This window comes from Nestor notabilis, unplaced genomic scaffold (genome assembly GCF_000696875.1).
Source record: "Nestor notabilis isolate BGI_N333 unplaced genomic scaffold, ASM69687v1 scaffold13723, whole genome shotgun sequence".
Classification (NCBI taxonomy): domain Eukaryota; kingdom Metazoa; phylum Chordata; class Aves; order Psittaciformes; family Psittacidae; genus Nestor; species Nestor notabilis.
Genome location: NW_009920684.1, coordinates 2,636 through 27,240, shown reverse-complemented (window position 1 = coordinate 27,240; position 24,605 = coordinate 2,636). Strand labels below are relative to the sequence as shown.

Genomic DNA, 24,605 nt, shown 5'->3' with positions numbered 1-24,605 from the left:
ACCATAATGACTGGTTAAAACACACACTGGATGGGGGAAGAGAAGGAAAACCAAAGACACATACAACACCCCACCCCCCCAAAAAAAGCCCAAACAAAAAATACTGCTTAAGACTGTGGAAAGGAATTAAAATATCTAAATAAAGCCTGTAGGCTTTGATGACTGTGTACTGAAATATATACAAGGAAAAACTTAAACCAAAAGCACAGTCACTGCAGTTTATTTGCAACATGTGCTGCCTTTCTGCTTATGTCCAAATTAATCTCAGCCATGAATAAGGCAATATTAAAGGAATGAACATCATTTCCTGAGGGCCTCAACTAAGATAAATAAAAAAGGAAGAATACTATTTAGTATTGGTATGTATACCAGGGAGTGATTTTGTGTAAAACAGCACAGAGAGCATGAAAATTTGAGTGAAAAAGATAGAAAGACTGGTTGGAAGGTAAACAGGGTTTAAAAACATTTGTCTGCATTTTAATAACTTACAAATAAATTAAGATGATGAAAGGCATCAAGGACTATATAAAGGGGAAAAGAAGACTGAGGCTAAAAAATAAAAAATAAAAAAAAAAAGCTGCTATGTTGGTAATAAAAGTAGCAATTCTATGGCAGAGATTAATTGGAAGAAAACCAGAACATTCTGTTGAACAACCTGGAACAGAGATTCTCTCATCTGTGCAGAAGACTTGTGCAAATGACGTGTGCAAACACAGAGAAGTGAGAGAAGGGTATAACATCTTCAGCCATTAGAACATTTAAAAGATGCATCTACTGACAAAAGCTCCATCCATTTCTCTCAGAAGTTACTGTTAGGAGTCTCACCTACAGACTCAGATTCCTCCTTTCGTGTCTTCAGGATGATTAACTCAGTATGAGTTTAGCCTTTTCACGTAAGTACAGAGGTCACTACAGTAATTGAACTTCCTGCTCTCGAACACAAACTTCCAACCCCTGGTTAAAAAGCCATAGCTTAAGCTTTTTCTCTGAAAGTTTCAGCTCACTTATGACCTCTGATTCTTGGATTCCTATCCCAAGACTTCCACTGATGCCATTAATCTCTACTACTGTGCCATGCCCCAGATGTGCCAAGCATTGTATTTCATATAGTTTTAGGCACCCTCTACATTTTGTGGACTGTTGCCTTCATATTTTCAATCCAGCTGCTGCAAAAAACCCAACAAAACAACACACAAACAAACCCCAGCAAACAAAAAACCCCAAACCCAAAACAAAATCCCCACCACAAACACACACAAAAAATCCCCTCACAGGACTAAAAATTCAGTCATGTTAAAGCAGAAAATACCACTTCTGTTTCTTAATGGACTTACATTTTGTAAGCATCACCAGAGAGGAAATACCAATTTTAATTTCTTCAACGTGCAGAGAATAACACTAACCATATAGATTAGCTGAAAAAAAGCTGTAAAAACGTATGTGAAACTGTAAACACTTTAAAATGCCTTAAGTCTAGTTCTGGTTATTCCAGTTACTATGTTAGATCAAGTTTCTAAATCAGTATCAAGAGCCATCATAGGTTTGTCAAATTCTGTTTCCAAGCAATTTGCAATTAATTTGTCACGTCTCATTATACTTCTGATCATCAGCTTTAACATTTACAACAGGACTAGTTCGCTGCTATATCAGAGCACAATATAGGACAGTCTTTCACAGCTAGTAAGGGCTTCTTTCTTAGAAGACCCTAAAAAGCCAAAAGTAATACAGAGAAATAAAAACCTGTAATTCAATGCTACAACACCAACAGGTTGTTCTTCTATATAAAGATTTCTTTTTTCTTTTCCAACTGTGGAATGTGTTTAAAGGTTCAGCATTTTCACTGTCTCATCGAAGTCCTGACCAGCTGTGGAGGTATGAAGCCCATCCAGAGGTCCGTGAGCCACTCTCTTCCTCACCTGAAGGAAAAGGAGAAACATACTTTAAACTAAGTTTATTATGTTAGACATTACATCATTTGGTTGCATGACCTTGTTTCCCCTGCTGCTTCTGTCCTTTTTTAAATGCTGTTCTCTTAAACTTGTTGAAGAGGTAACATTCAATACTTACTCTTAGACACCATAAATATATTCGTAGATTTTACCACCAAGTCCACTTTACTTTGGGTACTTAACGATGTTTTAGAGGCCATTTATCACCTTTCTCCAGAAAAATCCAGTAAGTGCTCATTAGAGTGCCAGAATCATGGAATGCAGTACTTTGCCACTTCCCTTATTAATGTGATTTTGTTCACAAGTGCTTATATATACATCTGGTACTTACTCTTTATATTAATAAAGTATACCTCAGTTGTTAATGAAGTACACAAAGCTACAGGTTGTTACTGAGAGGTGACAAACAATTCCTTAAAAAGTGTTTTAAAGGCGACAAATGCTCAAACTATTTGAAGCAGAGCCAGAACTTTTTTATATGGTTAGCTCTTTGGTTTATTTCTTGCGAAGGCTGAACTCTTTCGTTCCTTCCCTAGCTCCTTTATTTCTTAAACAAAAAGCATATTTTCTTGAAGGATTTTTGAAGTTACTATATAGAAACTAATATTGTATCTGCAGTACTGCCCCAAGAGAACCCCTTTAATTATCTGTTTAGAACATCTGCCAAGAAAGTAATCAGTATTAACCTCTATTTTAAGTTCACTTTAACAAAACTGTTGAAATCTACTCAAAACATGAACACGTTACATTTTTACAACTTACTATCGTCTTCCTAAAATGATTATGTTTCAGAAGAAATTATATTTACTTCAATTTATACTTTTGCGTACTTGTTCTATTTTCTGAAAACTGAATAGTAACTTCCCAACAGAGCAAAGTGGTTGTATTGCTAGCTCACTGGCATTACGTTGCTAAGTTTTGTTTTCCCTCCAAGGACTATGTAAAAGAAAGCCTAGAACTTCAGTTGCCTTTATTTCCACTTCTTGTTTTGCAACTGTGTTTTGAACACCACCTACCTTGGGCAATTGCAACTAGCTTCCCCTTCTCTTCAGGGCTGAGCTGCAACATGGTGTCTATTACTGGGAGCAGCCTTTCCTTCTCACTTCCTGATTTTAGGAATATGAACTGCAGTAGAACATTCTTCAAGTATTCTAGATTAGCCACAGACTTTTCTCTCTCTTGATTTCTTTCCAATCTTCTTATTTCATTCTTAAGAAGCTGCAGATGAGGAGGGAAAAAATATGCAATATTGTTTGCTTCATATAATGAGCAATTGAACAAAGCTCTTTTGAAAAGCTAAAAAGCAAATTATGCAGCTTGCTTCTAAAAGAACAATGTGCGCATAGCAACACATTCTGGACAAAAATCCAGTCAAAATTGAATACATGATAATGTTGTCCAGAAATATATTTTTATTGATCAAAATTAATAAATTTTACTAAAATCTATGCAGTAGTTGTAACACTATTATACAATAAATTAAATATTTTATATTTGATAACATGATACTGTATTATTAATATGATTGTACTAATTATTCAATTTCAGTGATAAATAGTTGAACATTCAAGTTAGCTGTGTGGATCAAAGATTTGACAATATTATCATACATCAAAAAACATTTTACAGAAGAAAGCTTAGCATGTTTAGGGAATATTTTCATGTCAAAAATGCTTCCAGAAAACTCAGGGAGGTACAATCAAATCAAACCAAACTCTATTAGTACATGTATCTTTTTTTATCTGAAGACAGCTAAAAGGGGTTACAGGAAGAGAAACCAGACAATACTTCCCATGGGATTTACTGCCCATATCAATGTGAAAACAGTCAGGGCACTTTACTAACCATTAAACTTCCAAACTCTTGAGGTTATTTTTTCATAGCAGCTTGTACTCCTCACCCCCTCCCCCCATCCTCCACTGCCTAGAAACTGGGAGAGGGGGGAAGGAAGCGGGGAGTGTAACAAAACCCAACAAGCTGAAGTCAACTCTTGAAGCCCCAATTAGTTCCGTGGAATAAAGCCCTTCCAAAATTAAGTTTTGCATCACCAAATTTTTGTAGACTGGGATTTTCTAAACATACTTGGTGTTAAACATTTGTGCTAAGAAACAGACCAGAGAAATTAGAGCTGTCCCCACATTTCCTGCATGCCTGCTAACCTTTATTTGTTCCATCAGGATTGCATTGGTTGCTTCTGATTCACGAAGTAATTCATTCAAGTGATCAGCACTCTTCGCTGTTGTGTTAAGTTTTTGAATCAGTTCATCCTTGGTGAGTTCTGTTTGCCACTGAGGTGGCTCTGCAATTAATTGGAAAAGAAAACTGAGAGAAGGAGAAAGCATTTCCATCTACTTATCGTTAGGACTTGATTAACGTAGTTTCTTAGGAACAAAATCCATGCAAAGTCAAACTGCAAAATTAGCAGGCATCACTGTTGCTGCATGCTTGTTTTGTGATCTATTTTTGTATACGTATTAGAAGGGGAATGGCAAATCAGTTCTAAGTACGTCAAGATACATGGTTTTAATTTACTCTTTGTTTCCTATCCATAGATGGAGATTCTCAACAGTTCTGCACAACATGTTCAGCAGACTCTTAGCACACAATTAGATGCTACCATGTATTTTTCTATTTTTTGTGGACTCTTAGAACACTGTCTTCATGCTGGCTAGAAAAAAAACTACAAAAAACATCCTGTTCTAATAACCCACATTAAGACAAACAGACATTTTATCTTCTCATTAAAAAGCACTTAATTAAATCAGCACTTAATAGTCATTAGTAGACTAGCCCAGAATACAGAAGGTTCTGTAACTATTCACTGACTTGCTCATTCACTCATTCCCTTTAGAAAGTCACAAATCTTTATGTCACAAATGACATCTTTAAGTCACTAAAACCTGCAGCAATGTTTTACTGTTAGTCCTTACTCAAGGACAAAACTACAGAAATTCAGGATACTGTAAACTCAGTGGCACTGAAGTAGACTTGTGTCTTGCAGCCAACTTTCTCAGATATTTTGAGGACAGAAACTTCTGCAACTGATGTGGGCAAGTGCTTCAAAAAGCCGCATATTCTACCTACCAGGTTTTGCTTCTGGGGAGTTCAGAAGTTGTTCCAAGGATGGTATATAAGTGCTGGCTGAAGAGACAGACTCTGTGTCCGTTGTTTCCATACCTTCTCCCTCTTCCCTAGCTACAGTGTATACATCAAGAAGAGGAAGGTCAGTGTTTCGCCCTTCTCTCAAGGTCTTCGTCGCTGGGTTTGAAACAGCCGGACCTGAAAAATACTTACTGATGTTTGTCATCAGAATGAAACTGGCAGGGCTATTTCACAGGTGTGACTGTCTCACATTGGAAAGCAGTATATATAGTAGTCTTCAAAATGCAGGGGGAGGAAAAGTGAAGAAAAGGGAGAAAGCCAGATACACACATAACATTTATAATAGAAAATATAGCCTTTCACCTCCAAATGACCATTCCAACTAAAGCATATTTCTAAATCCAAACTCGATTGGCAATATTTATTTCAGTGATTATGAAACCTTCATGGAACTCTCCCTGAAGATGTGCTGTAGCTGTGAGTGTCAAATGTTTTTAACGCAAAACAGAATTAGCTTTTTTTTAACCAGTCTTGTGGGAGGTGTAAATTGTTCTAACACTGCGTGCACTGCCCTGCTGTTTCAGTAACATGGGAAGAGTAATTTCTTAAACTGTTCCTTCTGCTTGGCAGATGTCCAACTACATCCTAACTAGTAACTTTACGGATATAAAAATAGCACTTGAGTTTGAACACAGTAAAATCTTACATTAGAGGATGGATCAAATAACAAGTATACCAGTTACAAACATTGTTAAAACAGCTTTCAATACACTCTTCTCTAGCTTTATCCCTCATAGCTGAGGTAAAATGATAGGAAGGGCAGGGAACATTTACAAAGTAATTTCCCTCCATCTGTCTGACAATGCCAATACTGCAGAAGAGGTAACAGTGATGCAGATTCTACAATAGAACAGAATCGTTTCAGTTAGAAGAGACCTACTATGATCATCTAGTCTAACTGCCTGACCAACTCAGGGCTGACCAAAAGTTAAAAGCACGTTGTTAAGGGCATTGTCTAAATGCCTCTTAAACACTGACAGACTGGGGAAATCGACCACCTCTCTAGGAAGCCAGTTGCACAGTTTGACCACCCTCTTGGCAAAGAAATGCTTCTTCACGTCTAGTCTGAACCTTGCCTGGCGCAGCTTGGAACCATTCCCACGCATCCTGCCACTGTATACTGCTAAGGAGAGCTCAGCAACTCCCTCTGTGCTTCTGCTCCTCAGAAAGCTGTGGAGAACAGGGAGGTCACCTCTCAGCCTCCTTTCTCCAAACTAGACAAACCCAGAATCCCCAGCTGCTCCTCATAGCACATTCCTTCCAGCCGTTTCACCATAATGACTTTTTCTGGATGCATTCAAGTATCTTAAGATTCTGAAGGGACAGTAATAACAAAGACTCAATTCCTTATCTGGTATCAGTGAATTGATACAGCATTCTGCAGATTCTCCAAAAAAGGTTTCTGGTATGTTACAGAACCACACGTTATAAGCATGTTTTAGATTCAGACTCAGGTACACAAATCTGCGTCTAACCCAAGATGATGACTGAAAGTTACCTCTAGTGCTTGGTTCACTCTTGAGTTGGAAGAGCTGAGATTCTACTCTGGACAGTTGCTGCTGAAGTGTCTCTACTGTCTTCCTGTGCTCTTCTTGCAGGTTCCTGACTTGATCTCTGAAATTGTTCCGGAGAGCTTCATTCTGGGCTGTCAGCTGACTCAAAGTCTGGGCATGCTCTGTTTTCATGACCATGTTCTCAGACTGTATTGTGCAGAGCCTGAAAGCAGCATGTACAAAACCCGTAAGACTGACAGCAAAACACTATCATTTTTACATCTCAAAAATGTTAAAGTAGCTTTCAATTTTCATATATATGATTACTTCAGAATGACTGTGAAGCTTTTTCCCATTTAAATTCCTCTTTTTACAGGGAAAATCTAAGACTGAAAAAGTTACAGTTACTACACAGCACATAAATGCACTGTGCTATATAAACTCTTGATTTCTATTTCAAAACAAAATTCAGACATCTTTGGGAAAAAATGAAAGCATCAGACATTGTGGTTTAAACATTCTTAAACTGCAACATGACTGTTTAAAGTGTCATACAGGGGATGTCCCTTATCTTATACTCCACTTCCTTTAACATATATTTACCAAACACTTACGCAGGACTTCTGAAAACATAAGTCTCTAAGAAGCTAAGTTTAATCTTTTTTAAGGTTCAACGTTCAGCACGCAAGAGGGTAGAAGAGTGTAGCTGTCAGCAAGGAAAACGTCAGTAACACATAAGTTGTACATGGTTTGGACATCCTCCAGAAGCAAGACAAAATTGTCACAAGCGATTAAACAAGTGCATGTATGGAAAGACTAAGCACAGGCCTTGCCCTTATAAGCATACAAACTTAAATATAGCCAGAGTAGCAAAGAGCTTGTCTCTCTGGGTACAAAGGGAACCTACTATAATAGGGGTTGTTTCCAGAAAAATGCAGAAGAACATAATTTAGTTATTTACTAAATCAACTGAATGCAGAAGGACATAATTTAGTTGATGAATCATCATGTGGCTATCAGGAACAGATAAAGCAGTGCAAAGATAGTGATGAAAAGTCAACAGTTCCTAACACTAAGCTGCAATTTCTAATGAGTATTTCACATCAACTTCTTTGTACACTAAATTGAGAAGACAAGACAATGAAAGACCCCTTTTGAAGAGCTCAAGTATTAGGTACTCAAGTGATTTTTCAAGAAGTGATACAAATTAAAAAGATTCATTTAATTTTGAAAAATTTGCAAATTAAGATTGTAGCAGCAAGCATAGACTCAAACCCCAGCACTTTCTGTAAGAAAGGCACTGCGCGGACACAGGACTGACTGGGTATTTTGTCCGTGAAATCCTTTGCTCTGCATTTAACTACCTTATTTTTGTAATAGAAACATGCATATTTATTTGAGTAGTCCAACATGCATGCACAGTGCTGAGCACTGAACTTAGGAACAATCAACATGCTTAATAATGATATTTTTTAAATCTAATAGTTAACATGTAAAAAGCTTGCAGAAATCTCAAATTCTCTGATCAGCTACTACTTCATTTTCATTGCTGAAACTTTTGAAGGCTTTTAAAAACTCCTTTAACTTTCTTAATAATCATGACCTTTCTTTTGGAAGTACAGTTATAGGCCACTACATGCCCAGTCCTTAAAGTTCACACAAAATAGCATATCTATATTCATCATCAGACCATACTTTTCACGGAGTTCTGCCTCTTTTGCAACAGTCTCTTGCAGCATCTTATTGTGTCTTTCCAGCAGGGTGTCGTGTTCAGACTGCAACACCTCGAGTTCAGATGCATTCAGCTGTGAACTATGCTGAGCATCTTGCAGCTTAACTTTAAGTTGCTCTATCACCATTTCCAATTGCTCTCTACAAGAGAAAAAAAAAAAAAAAAGAAATAAGCAACATACATTTAAAAAGAATGGTATTAATTCAGAACCTATATCGGCAACATTTTGGATAGTTGATCCAAACTGCTTATTTATTCAGTAAATCAATACAGCACTGTAACCAAAATAATCTTAGAATGTGAACGCTGCAGAAACAACTAGAAAAGTTCTGATCCTGTTTCAATGTAGTTACAAATAGGTTTATCACATCCCAACTGAACTGCTGGGAATGTAACTATAGGTTAGAAAGTGAGACTGATACCACTTTCTGCTTCAAGCTGGTTTGAAGGAACAAGACATAAGGAGAATAACATGTGGGATGCAGATGAGAAACAATTTCTGCTTAAAAGTGGTGGAAGTTTTTTTGTTTAGTAAGTGCACATCAGTGACACTGAATACAGGAGACAAATGTCTTGAGTAAATTTTGTGCAAAGGACTGGAAAGCAACATCAATAAATAAAAACAGATAAACTGTCAAAAATAAATCAAAATCAGATCTACTGGGAGGAAAGTCTTAAATCACACACATTCGCCTTTTATGCTTTCTGTATTCATATACACAGACATCTCCATTATCTTATAAACTGTGTATCTCATTAATCCTATGTGTAAATAATTTCCTTGCAAACTATGTCATCTCTTTATTGCTTGATCACTTGCTCACTTTTTCCCCAAGGTGACCCTCTTTCACAAAAACCTGGCACTACCACAACTTTTCAAAATTCCACAAAAAGGAGATACAAAGAAATGCAACTCTTGCAGCTTATTTTCATCAAAAGAAAGGAAGAGGTAAATGTAGCTACAAAACCCCAAAACAAATCATAAGCCCAGTCCTCTAAGAAAGCACAAGTCTCCCTCTGGTGGATTTTCAGCCGTAATTGCATGTACTGTATTAAGACCTGGGTCAGAAATTAATTCTGACATCTCACACATAAACGCCCAGTCTGTCACCAAAGACAGCTATCAATAACTATAAAACAAAGCCTTACAGGAAGTGATCTATTTCCGCAGAGGGTTCAGGCATTTTCTGAAGTGAATCTGAATGTACCTGGCTTACAACCACACTTAAATCATTTAATCATGTGCAGGGGACATCAGGCAGTGTAGCACCACACCCCCCCACCTCAGCCCGAGTCTTTCCTCATATAACAGCTGATAAGACAACAGTATTACATAAATCTGCTTGAGCTGATGACTACATCAGCACCCAAAGCTTTACCCACACTGAACAGTTCTGCTCTTTTCTTCCCAGTTGGAAGCGGCACTTTGCAACAATACTTTATGTCAGAGAAAATGATGTATCAAGCCTACACAGAATATGCTGGCCAGTTTCTGCCAGAAAATTTGTAAGAACCTTCCTAACACCTTACTTCTCCCTCTGACTGTAACAAAAGGTAATCTACATAAAAATAACTGCTAAAACCAGACAAATCAAGGAATTAGAAACTAGCGATACCACCATGGTACAAATTGATGATCTTTTTTGTGTTCAGATAGGCAGAGCAACAGTTAGATTACAGACCAATGTACAGAAATAAAGAGCTTTCTCAAAAAAACCAAACAGAACAAAAAAACCCAAACCCACCAAAAAACCCAACACACTCCAAACAAACAAAACAAATCAAACAAAAAACCAAGCAAAAAAAAAAATGCCCCATAAACAAACCCCAAAACCACAAAGTAACGGGCGAAGCAACCTGACTTCCTTCTGATATTCTCCTTATTGAAGTGTGGAACTCCTTTGTTGGTCAGCAATTAGTGAAGGCAAGCTCAATAAATTAAGCATCAGTATTTTTCTGTGTGCATATAAAAATTTTGGTTTTACCTTTCTTTTTTGGCTCCCTCGGATTCTGTCTGAGAAGCAGATTTATTCTTTTGCTGCTTTAGAACATTATGAACACGGACTTTGTAGCTCTCGAATTCAGATGTAACAGATGCTTGTTCAGCCTATCACATAGAAAACAAACCCTTCAGAAGTTATGCTATTAACTACTGCTCCCTTATTTATCTAAAATGAAATACATCTTACACTGAACCTCCCTCCCCACCCCCAAATTAAGAACCACCTGTTGCATTTTCTTCTTTTAAATGGATAATTACTCCCACTAGAGTACCTGGGCTGCACTGCACTCTTCTTGCAAGGTTGCAATTTTTTGCTGGTAGGCACTCAGTGCACGCTGGTGTTGCTCCGAAGAAGTTCGCAGGAGTTCCTGAACTTTATGCTTTTCTGATGTTAGTTCAGCCACTTGAATCTGAAAAGAAGTCAGTTGAAAACTTCACTATGACAAATTTTTTTCTTCCTTCCCCAATGGATGTGCCACAGAGAACACAGGATTCTGTTACAGTAATTCCTGTGCAGAACTGGTGAGTAGAAAATTAAAATCCAATAAAAATAGAATAAAAAAAATAGACATGGGTTACCATGTACTTAACTAAAAAAGTCACATTGTTTAAAGAGATAATTGAAGATAAAATTACATTGGGGGGGTGGCAGCATTTAGAAAAGCCAAGCCCTCTCCCTTCACTTCCCTGCCACCTTTCATTACAGTCAATTACTATTCTGCCCAACCCACAAAATTTATACAGGTGGACAACACTTAAGATTTTTGCTGATAACATTGTGTTCCTCTGTTTTAAACTGAGCAACTTCTATTTTTAAAGAAACTATTTTAAACCACATCCCAACTACAAGCTTCAAACTACACAGTCCTCTATTTTGGTGGAAAGGGAAAGAACAAGAAAGGGTAAACCTGTTTAAAGAACATCACAGGGGAAATACTTGGAGAAAGCAGCAGTCAAAACTCATGTAAGAAAGAGCTGATAACCTAGTAGAGCCAGTAACCTTTTTATTCTTCAGCCTATATTCCATCCACCCAGTACAAACACACACCCTTATTACTTAAATAAGAAACCTTTTAATACAAAGAAGTGAAGTTTCTTGCCTTATAAGCTTCCACTTGTTGTTGACTGGCTTCCAGTTCCCCTTTTAAGGATGCCTGCAACACTAGATGGTCATTTTCCTGCATGATAAAATTATCTGGTTATTAAAACCCCCCAAATCTCAGCAACTTAATAAATTCAGCCTGGTTTTTTAAAGCTAGTTTAAAAATGGACTACACAATCATTAACATCTGGACTTACAGCTTGTTTTGAATCAGCCAGCTCTTTTTTGGTTTTCACCAGGAGTTGTTTTATCTTGGCATTTCTTTCCTCATCCTGCTGCATAGTTGACTGAAGTGACTCTAATGCAGAAAACACCAGTTACATGCAAAAGAAACTTTCCCTCCTGTATTTCCTTAAAAATATTAGAAAATATTTAACTAAATTCTGACATATTTCTGAAGAGCTGCAAACAAGTAGCTTACACTAAGTTTAGTATCCTATTCCCAAGTATCACAAAGATCTCCAAATAAATGAAACTGTTTTGACACTTACACTTAAGGATAGAAAGAAATGAATTTTTCAGCCACATACTAAAGTTCTATGTGCATGGTATGTCAGAATTAAACCCCCCGTCAGTCATCAACTTTCAGAACTGTGTTTACTACCTGATTCTATTATGAAGTTAATCAGACAGGCAATCTGGTTTTTATTTGAATACTAGATCAAGTGACTGATAACTTAGTAAAGTTTCCTTTATGGAAAAGTAATTTTGACCATGTAACTGTTCAGTATTACCTGCAAAACTTCCTCTCACTCATTGACTTGAGAAGCTGTTTCTGGATGCTACTATTTATCATTACTAACTATACCATAGTGATTCTTGCTGTTTATACATTACTCACTTATTTCTTCCTGTAGGGTCTCTTGCTTCTGTTTCTGAATCCCTGTCTCTTGCTCGAGATCTTCTATTTTGCTGTCTTTATCAGTAATCTTCTGATTAAGTTCTTTTACTAGCCTTTCATAATCAGCTATTTCCATATCCATCAGTGTACTTTTCTGAGCATCCTGCAAGTTACACATAATGAAGTTACAGCTTACTATCTGCCTTGGCTGCTAAGATATAGCTATCCATACCCACAAGCAACACCCATCCATCAGGTTTCCATATTCTCAGTAAATAATCTGTTTTCAAACAAGAACCAGAAGCTTGAAAAACCTGTTGCTAGTTTTAAGAGTTTTACTAGTAGGTATTCTGCAGATATTAGTTTCTACCATCTTCAGTCCTTACACAGGCAGTTTCCGATTAGTGCAACAGACAAGTAATCCAGACATCTGAATTCTATTCCTATTTCTACTAATGACAGGCCACATAACCCAAGCTAAAACAAACAAAAAAATTAAAACCCAACCAACCAACCAAAAATCCCCAAACCCAACACCTCAAAAAACCTCCCAACAAACCCAAAAGTACACATCAGGTTTCCAATGTAAAACTAGGGGTAAAAGCCTCATGTTTTCCCTTTTGCAAACCTTGCCTTTCAAATCCTTGGAACAGAAAGGGAGACATTCAACTCAGCAAGATGGGCCAAAAGCTTTGGTAGTCCATTAAACATTAACATGAACAGCAACTCTACCTTTCTGGCCAGCTCTAGTTCTTGCATAGTTTTCTGCAGATGTTTCTTTTCCTTCTGAAGTTGCATCTGAAGCTCCTCCATTTCTCGGAGAACACCACTATGTTCCTGAAATTTAAATCCTTCTCAGTTATGCCAGCCAATTTCAAAAGAGATGTCAGCATCTATTTATACTTACGTACACATGCTTAGGTTGGACAGAGATAATGACTTTTTCATTTGTTTTAGGAAATCACTGGGAACCAAAGAAAACCCCAAATTATGAAGTGCTTTTTCACGTTCTGTAACAAATCCCAGTTACTTACTCAAAGTCATAGCCTTGCAAAATTCTTTCAGTGAACAGACCAAGCCTTCAAAAAAGATCAAGTCAAATAACAAAAAGAGAAAGTACAGAATTTGTTCTATAAAAAATACAGTTTACAATGGTCTAACAGAAGACATATCCACTGAAAGCAATGCTTTAGCCCATGCACCATCTCTACAGAGTACTACCTTTGTTTTCTGTTCTTTAAGAAGCTTTTCAGTTTCTAGTTCTTTGTCAGCCTTTGCCTTGGCTTTTTGTATCTCCAGTATCTGACCTTCCAGCAGTTTAGCATTATGTTGCAGTGTTTCAACACGAGCCAGGAGGTCTTCGTTAGCGGAGCGTAAGTGATCATGCTGAAATAATCATAGTGGAAAGATAAAAATGTTATCTGTCAAAGTTGCATGCAAATTCAGCTAAGATATTGTCTATATTTAAAACACAAACCCTGATTTCTATGCAACTCCCTTACAAACAGCACTCCTGCGGATGAGTCTTGTCCACCTTAACTGGTTTAAAGCATACTAAGAAATAGGCTAAATTAAAGTCACTAGCACAATTTGACTACTTTGTTCAGAAACCAGCTTTCTGTAAGATGGCTAGAATTACAAGGAATTTGGGAGGGACAAAAAACAACCAACCCCCCCCCCCAAAAAAAAAACCAACCAAAAACCAAACCCAACATTTATGCTTTCTGCAAGAATCACCTTCCTCCCACAGTAATATGAAACATTCAGGTACTTATTGCCCCACTTCAAATACAGCTGCTGTATTTATAAATAAATGATATTCTAATTCCTAATATATAATTAGGAATTAATTCCTAAAAAATATTTAACTGCAGCATGACTATATCTTCAATGAGATCATACCATCATATAGTAAGAAATCCCCCTGTATCTGGGCTATTTTTGCAGTGACTTTAAAACATTTAATTTTGACATCCTCAGTGTTTTATCTCAGTCTCTATAATATACATTAAGAATGAAGTATAAGTGAAAGAAGCTGCTAATTACCTAACCAGTGTTTTTATTTACAACATACTTCATAAGAAACTTGAAAAATTCAAAGCCTGCATAATCAGCAAAATATATACTTACCATTTGTCATTTCTTCTTATGCTAATCACTACTAGCTTCCATTTATAAGGAAACTGTGGTCTAGGTGGATCTTCAGTGTAATTATGTATGGGGCCTGGGAGTTTAAATCCTAAATCCCATACTCATTGCAGTTAGCTTTGAAAAAATGTCTCACAGCTGCTTGATTAGTATCTTAGACTCTTGCAAATGCCACTATAGTACTCTACAATGCATCCTGAAGTCTCATCTTTGTGAAAGATGCAGAACCCCATGATTAATTTAGTATGTTTAAACACACTGTTGATTAAATAAGAAAAACACATTTTGTCTAAGAAACAGAAGAAAAAAAACCCAAAACCAATGTAGCAGTAAAAGATGACGTACTTCACGAGAAGTGTACATAGATGTGAAACCAGTGATAGAATGTAAGTTTGATACTTTTCTTTGTTTGTATCTGGTAGCAGCAGAGTTGTATGTCCAAACCAAGCCAGAGGTGATCACTTGGTCTTTTCTGTGAGTTGACCCGGAGTAAATTAAACCTTTCTATTGAAAAAGCCAGACATTCTAGATATATTTACCTTTGTCACAGCCCAGACAGAACACCAGATGTTGAAAAACTAAAACCAAACCAAACAACCCAAACCCTGAATTTCAAGTCACTATCCAAAACATACTTAAGATTACAAAACTATATATAGTAGCAATCACATACAGAACTGACCTGCTGGGATGACACCTGTAGCTGTCTTGTGAGGTCTTCTATCCGATGTTCAAGATTATTTGCTCTGCCTTTTTCAGAATCCAGCAGTTCTCCTTGCTTATCATATTCCACCAAAAGATTCTTAACGCATACAAACACAAACCCATCATTTTTTACAATATACATTGCATAAGCATATTCTATACCTCAGATGCTTACCTATCTTCCTAATATTTCAGCATATGAGTTGTCTTACTGCAACATCAGAATATCAGAATGAAATTAACGCTATTGTTCCATCATAGGCTCTGGAGAAACCTTTTTCAGTTAATGAAATTCTAAAATGATTCAGGTCAGAAAAGACCTCGGGAGGTCTACATTCAACTTCTTGCTTAAAGCAGGGTCAGCAGTGAGATCAAAACAGCTTGCTCAGAGCTCTCTCCAGTCAGGTCTTTCCTGCCTGGAAAGGACCTGCCTCCAAGGATGGAGATGGCACTACCTATCTGGGCAACACCTTCCCAAGCTCGACCATCCTTATAGGGCAAAAACATTTACCCATGTATCCAGTTGGAATCTCTCATTTCAATTTAGGACTACTGTCTCTCATCTTGCACCACCACTAATAACCTGACCCTATTCCTTTGGTAATGTCTTTGTAGGTACTGGAATGCTCCTATTAGGTCCCTTCTCAAGTCTTCTCTAAGCTGAGCAATTTCTCAGCCTTGTATATCGCTTATTCCAGTTCCTTGATCACCTTCTCCAGATCACTGCAGAAGTTAAACAGGACAGGTACCAGCACAGACCCCTTTGGTACCCCATTTACTACTGCCATCTAGTACAAGCTATTAAGTGCTACTCTCTGAGACAAACCATGCAACTGTTTTTTAAGCACTCATTCAGTTGTTTTCCCATTTAGATCATAAAGTCCTAGTGTGGATAAAAGAGTACTGTGAGAGAGGATCAAAAGCATTCCTGAAGTCAAGATAAGTGACAGGCCCTGTTCTTCTCACATCCATAACTCCAACTCTTTTATCATGGCAGACAATCAGATTAATTAGACATGATTTACTCTTGGTGAATCAATGCTGACTGTCCCTAGTCACCTGCCTCTGCTTCGTGTACCCAGAGACATTCTCCAAGAAGACTTGCTCCTGGGGAATTGTCAGTTTATGTCTTTTTCATTTAAGGACTTTCTAACTGATCACAAATTTAACATACTCTGAAGAACTCATAAGGATTTATGTTTTGACTCAGCAATATTATTTGATACATCTGGATTTGAAAGGTTTAAAATACCAACCAATACAAAGGAAGTGCCTTACTCCCTTCTGACAGTAGCCACACAATTCTGTCACTAGCACCTTACATTTCTAGAGTTGGGTACTCAACTGCACTGACAAAATTTCTTCTGCCAAACATGACTGCACAAATAAATAGCAATATATATATATATATATATATATCTCCAGGCTAGGCTTCAAAAGCAAAGTTTTTTCGGATTCTTAACTGTCATCTGCAAATACAGTACTATTCTTACCTTATAGCTTTCAGCTCCTTGAATGACATCTTTCATTGAAGCAGACAACTGATCTTTTTCTGATCGAGCCAACTCCAATTCCTCCCTCAGAGTTTGCATCTTATTAAAAAGAAACGTGTGTCATTAAAACCGAACCCCACATGCAGAATGTTCTTCATATGAAGAAGCAGTCAGGGTACCTCTTTTCGGCTGGCATCTAATTCTTTCTTTGCTTTCACAGCAACAACCTTAATTTTATTTAGCTTCTCTCCTTTTTCTGCAGATTCTTTTTCCAGCCTTCCTAAAATAAATAAATGAGAAAGTGAAAAATATGCCTCATCTCTCCTCTCCCCCAAGAACTGAAATGAAATTCAATTAGAACACAAATACCAGCATGACATGAAAATAAAACAAAACATAAAGCAGGAGGAGATGTTTAGATATTTCATTCAGTTAAGCATTTAAATGTAATTTTAAGCCGAAACATCCAGCCGCACAGACAGCTTGGGGACAATCTTTCCCTGTTTCAGAGGCTTCCATCACAGTTAATCTTAAGAGCCATATTACTGTCTACTCTACATACAGTTGTAACAACTTGGAACCATTTTCTTTCTAATGTGTTGGGATAACTGCAATGAGGCAGCAGTAGTTTTGGCAAAGATTGCTTTCCTCTCTTCTTGCCAGCCTTAGGGATTTTTATTGACACAATTATTTTCCATATTTAAAAATTAAAATTCACTACACTGTTTATAGCCATATGCACACAGGAAGAAAAAACCTTAAGAAATATAAACTTTAAGATAGCTAACAATATTTTAAATCCTTATTGGAAGAAATATTGTAGGAAGTTGCATTGATATCTACTTCTCACTTCTTTGGCTGTAGGAAATACAGGACAATTATGCAGAGAAACAAAAACTAACAATCCAAAACTCTGAACTGTTTACATGAAAGAGAACAGTGAGAAAGATACCAATTTTTTCCTGAAGCTCTGTTACTGAAGACTGTTGATCAGTTTTCTCAGTCATTGTCTCCACTGAATTCTGTATTACAAACAAAGATATGAGAAATATTACAAAAATGTCTTTGTGATGTTTTTACCCTAAAAAGCCACCAGAAGTTTCAGCTACAGCTGGACTATGTCTACATTCTTACTACCAAGAAAGTGTTTATGTGCAATTTCGTATCAGCTTTGTAACTGAAAAGCATACTTATGATGAAAGGAAAACATTCCAACCTTTTAACAGCTGCTTTCCATCCTGTCCGAGGACAAAAAAAAAACAAAAAAAAGGGAGACCATTAATTCTGCAGCTGTCAGTTCTACATAATCATCAATTCCCAGGACCTGAAGTTAGGAGTAGATAATGCCGATCAAGCAGGAGTTTTGTTTGAGATGGAACCATAGAAAGTTAGAGGTTAAAGATTATGAGATCGGTTAGTCCATCTAGTTAAATGATCACTGAGGGGCATTGATAGGATGAGAGGTTCAAGTACAAGCACCTTTTGTCAAAAGATCATTATGACTGGTTTGGTTTTGTTGTTTTTTCCTGGGGGAAAGGAAGAGATTTTGAGGTGCTAGGAAACTCAGAAACGCACTATATTTATAGAAGAGAAACTCACTTTCAGGCCAAGGGAAGAAAAAAGAAAAAGAAGGAAAAAAAGAATTGAAAGTATTTTTTGAACCTTAATTCTGAAGACTTTAGAGGTTTAGTCTGTATACTTCAATAACAAAATATAACCTTTAGAGAATTCAGTTCGGCTTTCACATTTCTAAGTTCAGTTTCCTTTTGTTCCAGAATGAAATTTAAGTCGTCTTGTTTTTCTGATCTTTTTTGCTGTTCTTGTATTTGATTTTCATAAAAAGCAAGTTTTTGAGTAAGCTCTTCAGTATTAGCTAAAAGATCTCGATTTTCAATCCTTGTTTTTTCACTGGCATTCTTCAGCTCCTGGAGATCACATTGAAGTGCTTCTTTTTCAGACAACACTTCTTCCAATTCTTCTTTCAAGAGTTCCTTTTCTCTTTCAACATCCTGAATCAGGGATCTATGTTCTGTATATTGAGCTGCATTTTCTTCCTCTAGCCTTGAAACTTCCCGCTGCAAATGAAGAACTTCCTCCTCCTTTTGTAGAGCAAGGCACTGCTGCTCTGTTATTTTGGACATATATTCATTTGCAATTTCTAACAAGTTAAGAGAATCACACTCTTCACTGTAACCTGAAATACTGGACCCTACTTGCTCAAGTAAGTGGTACAGCTGAGATCTTACAAGGGATCTGTGCTCTTGTTCACTTTCAAGTAATGTTGATATATGGTCTTTTTCTGCAGTCATCATTTGTAGTTTCTTTTCCAAGTTTTCAGACTGCTCTTTCAACACCAACCAACCATCTTTTTCAGAGGTAATCTTTTCCAGCTCTTCACTTAATTTGCCTTTTTCCTCAATTATTTTCTTGTTTTCCTCATGAAGAGTATATGCTTCAGACGAAAGGCTCTCTCTTTCACGCACCAGAGATTCAATCTGGTTTTCCAGTTGCTCTAGCGTTTGAGCATTTTCATTCTTCCTAGTTAAAGCTTCGTTCAGTCTCTCTGTTAATTCTTCCACCTTTTTCTTCAGGTCACTATTGTACTGGTTAGCAACATCTATTTCTTGCTGAAGTTCCTGAATTTTTTCTTGTTCTTGCTTGTACCTTTCCTGAAGGGTTTCTCTCTCTTCACCCAAGCATTTTACTTCATTTAAAATATTCTTGTTTTGATCAGTAAGAGAAAATATCTTCTCTTCCAGTTCTTTTATAGCAGTCTCTTTTTGGTTGATGAAGCTTGTTATTGTGTTATTCTCCTCCTGTAGACTAAGAATTTTACATTTAAGCTCTTCTAGCTCTGGCTGATTAGATGACAACTTTTCTATTTCTTCCCGGAGGCAATTGACAGTTTCAAGAAGAACATCCTTTTCATTGAAAGCAGCCCGGAGTTTCTGTTGCAGTTCACTGACATCAGAAGCTTGCTGTTGTCTCATTGATTCAAACTCCTGGCTGATCTTTCCAGCAGATTCCCCTAGCTCAGCCTGTAGAGTTTCCATTGTTTCTCTCAGGCTGTTGTAACTGGACACTGCTTCTTCCTTCTCCTGACTTAGCTTTTCAAGTTGGTCTCTAAGTTCCTGCATTTCAAAAACTAATGCCATCTTTTCTTTTTCAGAAGCAGATAATAAAGATTCACTTAGTTCAGAAATTTCTCTCTTATGTTGCTCTTTCAGAGTCTGAGTCTCTAACTTATGCTCTTTTACAGCAGTTTCACAGTGCTGTCTTGCTGCCTGAAGCTCCAATTTTAGTTTTTCAATTGCACAACAGTAGTCTTCTTTAGTAAGCTGCAATTCATTTATCTTAAAGTCCAAGTCTTCCCTCTCACGAAAGTACTCATCCTTTATGTGATGGATTTCCTCTTCCAGTTTTAGTTTAACATTACTCATGTAAGTTAACTCATCTTCTAATATACTATGTTGGGACCGGAGCTCTTCCAAACTATGCTCCAGCTGCCTAACCTTTTCTTCCATTGTCGCTTCTACACAAGGTTCTTCTCGTGTATCTACAATGCCTACTTTATTTTCTACATTTTTATTTAAGACTTCTCTCAGCTGCTCCAAATCATATTCATGCTGGTCAGTACAAGCACATTTTTCATCCTTTGCATTTTTCTCTTTCATTAAGCCCTCCTCTGCCAAACTCTGCTGTAACTGATTTATCTGATTTTGCTTTTCTTCATTTTCTTTAGATGCTATTTCAATCTGATGCATCAACGTTGACACTTCTTCCTGATGGACAATTTTTAGTTTCTTAAGTTCTTCATTCAGATTTTTTATTTCATTATGGTAACACTCAGAGTTGCTTTTCAAAGTTTCTAGCAGATTTGTCACTTCTTTGTTTTTGTCTTCATTCACAGTTTCCAGCTGCTTGCTGAGACAAAAAATTTGCTCCTCGTAAGTAGATTTAATTCTTTGGACATCATCTTGTAATCTTTTAACTTCTTTTTGACTATCGCTAAGACATTCAATATGTTCCATCAGCCCCACTTGTTTCTTCACTTGTTCTTCTAATTCCATTTTCAGCTTTGCTACATCTTCATTGTGTTTACATTGGGCATTTGCTAATTCCCTCTTCAGAGCTTCTATTTCTTCCAGAGAGTCAGTACTTGATTGCTCCAGTTGCTTCTGCAATTCTTCTGTCTCAGCCACTGCAGCCTAAACAAACAGGCAAGTTATTAAATACTGGCAATTTTGCACACAGAATAAGAGTCCTTAGTTTTACAAATTGCTGTAGTTTTCAAATACCTAAATACATTAGCACAACTCAAGTCAGAAGACACTGCAGAGACTACAAAAATGAATGAGAACGTAGAATGAGAAAGGAAAACTAAGTCTTAAATCATGTTTACCAGCATAATTTCACAAAATGGTCATGATAGACTTCAGCTTTAGTAACTATTCTGATAATGCATTAAAGACCAAATTGCTTTTAGAGCACCAGGTTCAAGTATCTGGAATATAACAATGTTCATCAATTGCAAGCAATTCACTCTTCATTATCAATTGAGATTACTGACATAATATAGATGCTTCGGCTGACAGGTTCCTTCCTGTGAGTACCTGAATGTAGACCTCATATTTCCCATGGAAAGACAGATCTGATTGATTGAAGCTGTCCTATATGTAAGCAACTAATTCCTAGACTGAATTCTTTTTGAACAGCTGTAGATCTAGCTGCTGCATATAAAAATTTTAATATTTATTGTAATTCCTTTAAAAGCTATAAATTAAGAAATTTAGAAGATGGGCTTTAACATACGAAGCCCTCAGATTTTATTTTTTTTTTTGAGGTAAAACAGGTAAGTGAAGAAAAAGATTAAAATGAAACACACAACAAGCAAAACTAGACAGTAAAAATAAACATAATTCTGAAATATTTTAGTAATGTTCTATTGCTCATTTCAGTACCTCTGCTTCTTTCTTTCTTTGAACATTTTCTTTTTTCAGAGCTATGCACTGCTGCTCAGTTTCAGCTTTTTCCAGAAGTACAACATCCAGTCTTTCTGTGAGAGCCTAATTTTAAGGGAGAAAGATCACTTAAAGAATTCTTAACATTGGAAGCTTGATAAATTTTTGCAAACTGCAGGAACTCGCATATGTTTAAATGACTTTGTCAATTAAAAGAATGACTCTGATTTTAAAAATTACTTTCAGCCCGAATAGAACAGATGTGGTATAGTTAGACTAAAACAACGATGCTGAATAACAGTTTCTGTTCAAAATCATATTTCTGATCAGCTAATATTTTAGCACCAGGTGGTGGTGGGAGCTCCCCTTCTGTAGAAAAGAAATCTCCATCCAAATTATTAAAAACAATTTTCCAGTTTATAAATTCCTCCTCACTACCAATTTTTGCTTTCATATGCTGCCTATGACCCTTACTTTGAGAAAGACAGATGTTCTTGCCACTTAAAAATTCCTGTTACTTTTCTCAAAGTATTTCTTGAGACATGCAACTTTAATTACAGGTTTCTCATCTCATCAAATGACTGTCTCAGAAGTTTTCTAAATGGCTGAAGTCTTTCCACAGTGGACATTCCAAAATAAACAAAAGCCTGTCTAACCAGCTACACAAGGAAAAAGTCTTGCTGAGGAAGTTGTACAATTCTGTACTATTCCTCACAAAATTGTTTTCTGAAAAGTGGAGGGAGGATGTGGAAGGGGGAGGAAAAAAGAGGGTTTAGGAAGAGTCCTGAATTCTCAAAAAATTATTACATTCAACTGGAATAACAGTTTTAAAGCTATTTACCGAATTATTTCTGTATATTTACTTCAGCTAACATTATGTAATATATTAGAAATCCATTATGCATTCCTACCTGAATAATATCATCAGCTCCTCCAGTAGTTGCTTTAGATTTGAGCTCTTCAATCTCTTTCTCTAGTTCTTAAAAAAAAACAAACAAAAAAAAGTATAGAAATTTCACAGCATGAATCAATGCTCCTTCACAGTAGGAAATTAAATGTAAATCCAGTGCCTAACGATGCTTCTATGCATATCAGAAATGTCTTTAACTTCATCAATTTTTGGTTTTTTACTGAGTGATAGAAGGGGCTAACAGAAATAGACTACTGCTTCTCAGGTCTTGACATTTAGCATGATTTCCTAAGGAAGCAAACTTCCTTGTTTGGGTAGAGGGACAACAGATAGAAATCCTTATGATGATGACCTTACTTTCTATTTCATGATCAATTTAAACTAGAGAAAAGATATTCAGTTCCTACTGGTTCTCTAAAAATAGGCAGCAGGCAGAAGAACAAGACCTTATAAATAACCCCACTGAGGAAGAGTCTAGTATAGCCCAACCTATCCTTACTGTTTCACTGGGGAATTACCAGCAGTCAGTGTAACAGTAACTCCAAACAAGGGGAAGTGACACCAGTCCGAATAGTGGGCCACCAGACAAAAAGGGACAGCAGAAAGGAAGAGAACAGCACATGAGAGCACAGATTTACACAGGATAGTTTTAGTTGGTTAACAAAAAATTTTGTTTGATACTTTTACAACTTCTTGTTAAAGAAGCAAATGATCAAATATAAAGTAGCTAACCATTTTGAAGAAGCCATTGTACTCTACAACAGTACAAATGCAAAAATCTGTCAGAGACATTCCCCCTCTCATCTGCTTCCAGAAAAGCAACAGGTATCCCTGCAACTGATATTGGGGAACAGACAATGACAAGTTCCATTTTGACTCTTGTGCAAACTACATTGTTCCATCATGCCACACTGCCAGATTAGAATTAATCTAATACTTGACAGAAGCAATGCTTCTTTTTCTTCCCTTCCTTGCTTAAAGGACTTCAGTCCTTGCCGTCCCAAAAAAATAAAAAAAAAATAAAAATAAATGAGACTAGCATTTAAGTCGAGCTAGAAAAAGTATGCAGTGATATTAGAAAAGCTCTGATATTATCAAGCATTAAGGCAGAAACTGTTCTCTTTCTATTAAGGTACCTGTACATCTTGACTTCACTTTCTGTATAAGCATCACTTGCTTTTTTGCAAACTTGATGAGATCTTCTTTGGGTAACGTGTCCAGCTGTAAAAAAAGTATGTATTAGAGAAACCAGCTTCCTCTAACCTACAGATAAACAGAAAGCAGGGCATTTTAGCATTCAGCTCCAAGAAGCTAAATTTTAGGACAAGAAACTGTCTTACCACACATTTGAAAGAACAGTAACAGTCAAAGTTACTGCTGTTCTGTTATCAAATTTTGTTATTTCAAGAGCAGTAACAGAAACTACCCCTAATTCTGTACTTTTCAAAAATCATTCTAGAGCACAGAACTGGGCAGCATGAGTTAGACGGGAAAAGTCACTTGGGAATGGTTACAATTCAGTAATAAAATTTAAACAATGTTTTGAAAATAGCATGCTGACCTAACATTGACATTGTGCACATTATGAAACAGACTGCTGCCAAAACTGGATGCTACTGATATTTTATCAAATATTATAACAGGAAGTGAACATATCAGTAAGAAAATTTTTTTCCCCCATATTTTTCAAAACACCTTAGCCCAGTGTTTATAAATCAGTTTTTCAAGAAGTCTAGAAGACAGGAAACTGTTTAAAAATACCTTTATGTCTTCCTATTAGTCACAGCTTGCATGCTAAGTTGTAACCCTTTCAACTACTGCTATCCAAATAAATTAGATTCGTGAGGACTGAATACCTTTGATTTGCCTGAGCCGGGTGTGACAGAAGACGCCACCATCTCTTGCCCAGCATCTTGAACCTACAACAAATTAAAGCACAATATTCGATAACTGAACTTTTTAATGTAAGACTACTGAAAGAACTGAAAGTTGCAAACACCGAGAATAACCGAATATACTGAAAGCCCAAAAAAATATATTTGTAGGACTAGCCAGAAAGATAATATATAAAAAAAAAATCTGATAGACATATGTCGTTATTAGTACA

At 36.7% G+C, this 24,605-nt stretch overlaps 1 protein-coding gene across 1 annotated transcript; it reads right to left on the bottom strand.

Annotated features, from left to right (window-relative positions):
- Positions 1 to 1,845: 1,845 nt before the first annotated feature.
- GCC2 (GRIP and coiled-coil domain containing 2) lies at positions 1,846 to 24,396 on the bottom strand. The gene is made up of 22 exons (XM_010010802.1): positions 24,355 to 24,396; positions 23,635 to 23,719; positions 22,500 to 22,567; positions 21,589 to 21,693; positions 18,472 to 20,835; positions 17,554 to 17,649; positions 16,807 to 16,896; positions 16,628 to 16,726; positions 15,112 to 15,231; positions 13,503 to 13,667; positions 13,014 to 13,118; positions 12,282 to 12,444; positions 11,638 to 11,738; positions 11,439 to 11,516; positions 10,611 to 10,748; positions 10,322 to 10,443; positions 8,300 to 8,476; positions 6,619 to 6,827; positions 5,034 to 5,228; positions 4,109 to 4,248; positions 2,966 to 3,167; positions 1,846 to 1,916 (listed from the first exon to the last, which is right to left on the bottom strand). Exons 1-22 carry the CDS (start codon positions 24,394 to 24,396, stop codon positions 1,846 to 1,848), a joined length of 4,935 nt encoding a protein of 1,644 aa, XP_010009104.1.
- Between the last annotated feature and the right edge of the window lie 209 nt (positions 24,397 to 24,605).